The sequence below is a fragment of the Chaetura pelagica genome, unplaced genomic scaffold (genome assembly GCF_000747805.2).
Source record: "Chaetura pelagica isolate M959 unplaced genomic scaffold, ChaPel_1.0 scaffold29, whole genome shotgun sequence".
NCBI classification, from domain to species: domain Eukaryota; kingdom Metazoa; phylum Chordata; class Aves; order Apodiformes; family Apodidae; genus Chaetura; species Chaetura pelagica.
The window spans coordinates 3,913,750-3,920,781 of NW_009970720.1; the positions used below are offsets into that span (position 1 = coordinate 3,913,750).

Genomic DNA, 7,032 nt, shown 5'->3' on the forward strand with positions numbered 1-7,032 from the left:
TTGACCCTGGTGGCACTTGTTTGTATTTTGTTTGAAGATATAGACAAAGGTCAGTGTGAACTTTGAGTAACATCTAAGAATTGTGCAAAAGGACTCTGTGTGTATATATATATGTATAGGTATATATATGTAGAGAGAGGGATGTCTACAGTATATAAAGTTTAAAAAACATTTGTTTCTATGGTTTCCACTAGAATGGAGAAGTTATGGCAATCCCTGCAGAAAATTCAATCTTTTTCTCAGTTATTAAGAAAATAAATACTAAAAATGCAGAGATATGCAAGTGTTATCCTATCAAAATAACTGTCTTGAAATATGATTATTATACAGTTTAAATTCTCTAATCGCCTTTCCCAAAGGAAAAATTATTTCTTTCTCTCCATAGTATATCTTCCACTCACCAGATTAACTCTTACCTATCCTTCTGTTCCCTTACCACTCCTCAAACGTACTAAAAAGAAACAAGATCCACAGAAAAAAAACCAAACAGGGACTCTGAAACACTCTTGCTTGTAAAGAAAAAGCCTGAAACAGTACTTCCTAGGAAGCAGTACACAAGTGGTGCAATTTGCACCATGTAACTTGACATGTTCTAAGACACATGGGATTTTTGCAACAGTTGAAAATTGTCAATAGAGGGCTACTATTAGCAGGTAGCACTTACCACAATATAGAACCACAGGATTTTAACAAACGTAAGGTAACAAGGATATGTCAATATATATATCTATATTTACTCTCATAGAAAGATACAGACACAAACATTTAACATATAGATAGGCAGACAAATGCCTCATTTCACAGACACAAACATCATAAAGTACTTAGTCATTCTGAAGTACCCAGTATCTCTAGACTGTATTTAACACTGAGGGAAAACACACCCCCGAAGACCTCCAGAGGCAGATACACATTACTTGCCTACCTACCTACCTCTCTTTACTAAATATGTAAAAAATGGAAAGATAACATTACCTATTTGTTCTGTTTGGATCCAGTTCACCTCTTTTAGGCCAAGGTATCAAACCTCAACAGACTTTGAAAAGAGGCAGGTGACAACAATGGCAATGTCCAGGACACCTGCTCCCTCTGTGAACACCCTAATAATCCCCTTCATGTTCTCTGGGGGACTGCTGAGATCTTTTTCCGGATGCCAAAGTAGCAGAAGTGGTAATGGCACTCCCAGCTCCACAGTCCAGCCTCAGCTAAATGTAAAGGGAAGGAATGCCTGAAAAATTAGTGGTGAATGCTGTAATAGACACCCTGTCATTCACTAATTCAGATTGGAAGGGGCCTTCAGGAGGTCTCCAGTCCAAACTTGTGCTCAAAGCAGTGTCAAAACTAAATTCAAACCAGGTATGATGTCTTATTATGTTAATAGAGCTCAAACCCAAGAAACATCATGACAACCGTTGACATTTGTGTTAGTCAGGCTAAATGGCAATACTCCCAGAAGGCAGAGAGCAACAGCAACTTGTTTTTAGCATCAGACAGCCTAAATTTCAAAAAGTGAAGTTTTTAGGACCCCCAAGTCAAACTTGCTGACCATTTAATGACCCTAGGCAGTTTGGTTTAGTTTTACAGATTAAAACAGAGGGAGTCATCAGAAGGACAACTTCCTAAGCCTGCAAGAAGTGACCGTCTTGTCCCGATCAGTCAAGTGGTCATTAAGGCCATAGGTACACAGTACTAGACAAATGACAAGACTGTAGGGTTTTGTCCTCAACACATATGAACTCTATATTCCTTTCTATCACATATAACCTCATATTGCCACTATTTCTTCCCAGCTCCCAACCAATTTCTGCATTAACTTATGCCTTATTAATTCAGAGAAAACTGATTATTACCCAGGGTAATTGCTAAAAAGCAATTCCACCTCCAGCCCAAATAACTGTTTGTTTGTTTGTTTGTTCATCTATTTGTCAGGAAGCTTCATATTCTGTATTGGAGCAACTCTCACTCAGCCTGTAATTATTATTTTTTTTAATCATTTTTAGAAATTCAGGAATTTTTAGAAACCCAAAAGCTTACAAAACCAGATCCCAAAAATGAACCTCAAAAACAAACTACCCAAGTATTTATATTAGAACTAGACAAAAAGCATGGTGGGAAGAAATAATGGAATAACAAAATCTCTTTCTTCTAGTACTAAAGGCAGTAATTTTGCATTTTAGTAATGTCAAAATTAAAAAAGTTTAAGAGAAACATCAAGTTGCTGATTTACAATTCAAATCAAAGCATCTTACTGAAATAGTTTCTTATTTTCCCTCAAATATATATATATTCTAAGTCACAAATTCCAAAAGCAATGCAGTTTCTAATAACCTTCCTTTGAAAGCATAAAAGCAAACAGAGAGTGTAAAAATTAACAGGTAAATTTTATTACATGCATAAACTAATCAAAGATGAAAATCAAGAAAAGCATGAATAAGTGTGGAAACAAAAAGCAGAAAGTCTTACCTTGAAAAGCAGCTGCATTGCGAGATATTAAAAATTTTAATGTAGCACTTGATGTTTGAAGCACTTGCTGTATATCTTGCTTTGCTGCAGTCTGGTATCTTTCTTCCATCTTTCTGGTACAGCATGTTGAATTTTTAGAAGTACAAACCTGAAGATCAACCCCTAGAGAAAGAGATAATTACTATGAAACAGAAGTACTCGATGCACAAATACATAGAAAACTGTTTTTTTTACATAGGTATAGATACATAAGAGGAATACTCAAAGCCTTAAATACATCTGGTCTTGTTAAACAAAAAATAGAAAGGAATACGAACTAAAATTCTGTTGGAATATTACACTTATAACAGTTAATTACTGTCATATAATTTCCCTGACACAGTAACCCTATTCCAGCTGTGAATACTGATAATGTTGGTAAAACACATTGAATATGTATTGTACATTATTGTACGGGTGGCAGATGCCCCATCTCTGGAAACATTTGAGGTCAGGTTGGGTGGACCTCTGAGCAACCTGATCTAATTGAGGATGTCCCTGCTTACTGCACAGACATGGACTAGATCACCTTTAAATTTCCCTTCTAACACAAACTATTCTACAAGTCTATGATCATCTAGAACACTGAATTGCTGGGCCAGGTCATGGCTGGCACTCTTGTTCTTCAGTAAATCTTTGACTGGAAGGAGTTAACTACACTCTTACAGTGTTTCCACACCAGTGGAAAGCCTGGTAGGTTTATAATGAATACGCTCATATCAACCTTTATATGGAGCAGTCTTAAATTCCAATCTAATCTATCTTACTGTATCTTTCTCTGGTGTCTAATATTCCCATCTATCTTTCATGTCAATTCACTACTACACAAACAGGTCAGGACCCCAAAATATTCCATTAGTTATCCTCTGTAAATTAGGTGGTTTAAATAATACATTCCAGAAAATTAACAAAGAAAAGTTAAGCTACTGAAGGCTGGATCAGAGCATTCTGGAAGAATGTCAAAATGTTTAAATTTATTATATCACACTCCTTTCTCTTTATCCATGTGTTGCTTGAAGCAATCTTAATGAATACAGTGGGAAAAAACATTATTTTCATACAGCAATCCTAAAGCAGGAACCCACTGTATCATATTTAGACAGCTAGAAAAGATCGAGAAGATTCCTTAGAAACCACATTTAGAAAAGCACAAGACTAGAATGAAAAATGCAAGTGACCATTAAAAAAAGTGAGTTATCTGACTCCTGGATGAACACTTGTCCCTACAGTACTACACAGAAGTAATTTGATTCCCATGACAAATAAATGAATCTCCCTTTCTAATTGCAGAAATACTGCCTCAAATTTGCTAAACGTTTCCTTCTGGCATTCATGTTTTCCATCTTCACAATTCCTTGTCCCTCCATCCAAAAGCAGATGTGGAAGGAGGATACATTTGAATCTTCAGTATTAAATACTACAGAATACTACTGAGAACCCTGAGCAAGTTTGCTGATGACACCAAGCTGGTGTGGTGATATGCCAGAGGGACAGGATGCCATCCAGAGGGACCTGGACATGCTTGAGAAGAGGGCCCAGGTGAACCTCATGAGGTTCAACAAGGCGAAGTGCAAGGTCCTGCAACCTGGGTAGGAGCAATCCTCAATATCAGTACAGGCTGGGGGATGATGTGACAGAGAGCATCCCTGCAGAAATAGACTTGGGGTACTAGTGGATTTTAAATTGTACATAAGCAAACAATGTGCGCTCACAGCCCAGAGGGCCAATGACATCCTGGGCTGCATCAAAGGAAGTGTGGCCAGCTGGTCAAGGGAGGTGATTCTGCCCCTCTACTCTGCTCTTGTGAGACCCTACCTGGAGTACTGTGTCCAGCTCTGGTGTCTTGAACACAAGAGAGACATGGACCTGTTGGAATGAGTTCAGAGAAGGGCCACAAAAATGACACAAGGGCTAAAACACCTCTCCAGTGAAGACAGGCTGAGAGAGCTGGGGTTGTTCAGCCTGGAGAGGAGAAGGCTCCTGGGAGACCTTATAGCAGCCTTCCAGTACCTGAAGCTGGGGAGGGTATGTTTAAAGGGGTGTGTAGCAAAAAGATGAGCAACAGTGGTCTTAAACTAGAGCAGAGTAGATTTAGATTATACATTAGGAAGAAGTTATTTACAATGAGGGTGGTGAATCACTGGAACAGTTTGCCCAGAGAGGTGGTGGAGGCCCCATCCCTGGAAACATTCAAGGTCAGGCTCAACCAGGCTCTGAGCAACTGGATGTAGTCAGAATGTCCCTGCAGACTATAGAGGGAGCTGGACTAGATGATCATTAAAGGTCCCTTCCAACCCCACACATTCTATGATTTCTCCCAATTTTTAAAGGATCTCAATGGAAAGTTAAAACTCTATTCTAATGCAAGTATGAACCACTGAACTTCTGAGAATATTACGAAAATGTATTTCTTAAGTGATGCGCTATTGTTACAAGATATATTTTTCCTCATATGGTGTGATGTTTTTGAAGGCTATCTATCCTCATAATTTATTTAAAAATAGAATGTCAGTGTTCTTCAATATGTACATTTTTTACAATTTACAAATGAATTAATTTATCCTGGCTAGCTGCCTTTACAAATCTCTTGCCATGTGAAGACTTTAATTTTCCATCCTCCAACAGTTCCAATTCAGCTGAAGAATGAAAATAAAGCTGCAAAATTAAGGTAGTCTATTAAATTATCTCTTTATTAGCTACTCAAGTATTCATGTTATGTATGCCAAAGAAAGTGCTTAGTGCCAGAGCCAGCCTTTAACGAAGTTGCTTGCCTCCAAGCAACATTAATGAGAATCTTAAATTAATTTTTATTATGAGCATTAAAAATACAGTTCACCAGTGTCTACAACCTCTGAATCCATGTAACTACCTATATACAGCCTCCCTCTCTTCCATCTCCGCTACCTGCTCCCTGCTTCCCCAAACCAGATTTCAGTCCTTTGACCCCACTAAATTCAACCTCCCAGTCTCCAAACTGAGATCGCTGCACTGCTGACCATCCCCACGTTCCTACAGCATTCTCACACTCCCAGTCTTAGACATCGCAAGTCCATATCCAAAATCCTCAAGACTCCTATGCTCCCATCCCACTTTTCCTCACAAAATAATGGTATGACCTGCAATAGTCCAAATTGCAGCCCATGATAAAAGAAAGCAAGTGTAGAAAATGCTGCATCATTTAAGAGTGATACAACAATTGCTTAAAAGTTAAAACATTTTATCAAGGCAATGGTGACAGCTTCAGCAAACTTTGGTTCTAGAAAGAGACAGACCCAAGGGAATGGGTCAAGAGAACAGATCAATGGTGCATGACTCAAATCAATTAAAGCTGTGTTAGTATTACCTGTTCCAGGGGTGAGTTACGCTGCATGTGTATCAAACATAAAACTTCAGGTACCACAACTCTAATGCAAAGCATGTCTAAATTGACATTGTTTAAGGAAATAAAGCACTGCAAGTTTCTATTAAACCTTTTAGAACCTCTTGCTTGCAATTAGATATATTTGCTGTCATATTGAATACTAATGAATTTAAATATTAGCTACAGCAAACAAGAATTTTAAAATAACATCCTGTTAAAACAGCAAGCACCAAACTGGACTAATATACCACCTACCTACAAACAAATTAAAAGAATGATAAATAAGCCTGCAGCAATATTTACCCATCATACCAGAAGGGTCTACGCACAGGTAAAACATGCAATTCTCTCTCTCCCATTTTACTTTTTTTTTTTCAAGGAGTATATCACACAAGAATATCACAGTACCAGACAAACCAAGGCATAGTTTGTAGTACACCAGCAGCAACACATCTGACAAACACCAAGTGCAAAAATGTTTATTCTGATAGCAATACTTATGGTACTGCATTACAACAGCCTTTTCCCTTTTGTTTACTGAATATTATCCTCTGCTTGTAACAAAAAACAACTCAAGACCTTTGAAAAAAGACAAGCAGCTACTTAGTCATGCAGCAGACACTGTAAAAGAGGAACCAAGTTATTATATTGTTTGGACACATTTCACTACGATACTAATTTCAGACTTACTGTATTCTTTATTCCCCTATGTAAGTTCTTCTTTTATGAAAAGGAAAAGTTTTAGTTATGTTTGGGTACTTAAAAATAAATTTCTAGTTTGTTTGGGTTTTTTCAATTATTTGTGCATACCCTTTCTTTTTCTTACCCTCCAAAGAAAAACCTGTACCCAGAAGTGGGCTGGCAGAGCAGGGACAGCACACAAGGACCCTACCTTGGGCTGCAGATATACCTCCTCGCTGGGGGGTGCATGAGTGGGGTGCTGGGAGCAGCAGGGGTGCCCACAAAGCTGGGACAGCCACATGTCCTGCAGGATGGGTGTGCACGCAGGGCAGCCTGCTCAGCCAATGTGAGGGTTGATGTAGCCCTAGTGGGGGGAGAGGACTTGAAAGCTTTGGAATTAGTTGAATAAAGGTGATTAGAATTGTGCAGGTGTTTATTAACATCTTTTGTCTAATACTGTGTTTACCTCTTGTATTACTGACAGGCTG

General features: G+C 38.3%; 1 protein-coding gene across 1 annotated transcript in view; it reads right to left on the minus strand.

The window, feature by feature from the left end:
• GPC5 (glypican 5) overlaps positions 1-3,220 on the minus strand; it is a 643,456-nt gene extending 640,236 nt beyond the window's left edge. Inside the window, exons 1-2 of the mRNA XM_010006360.1 lie at positions 3,169-3,220; positions 2,464-2,625 (exon numbers count right to left, since the gene is read on the minus strand). Of these exons, the coding sequence (XP_010004662.1) occupies positions 2,464-2,625; positions 3,169-3,220 (214 nt within the window). The remainder of the gene's footprint in view (positions 1-2,463; positions 2,626-3,168) is intronic.
• Between the last annotated feature and the right edge of the window lie 3,812 nt (positions 3,221-7,032).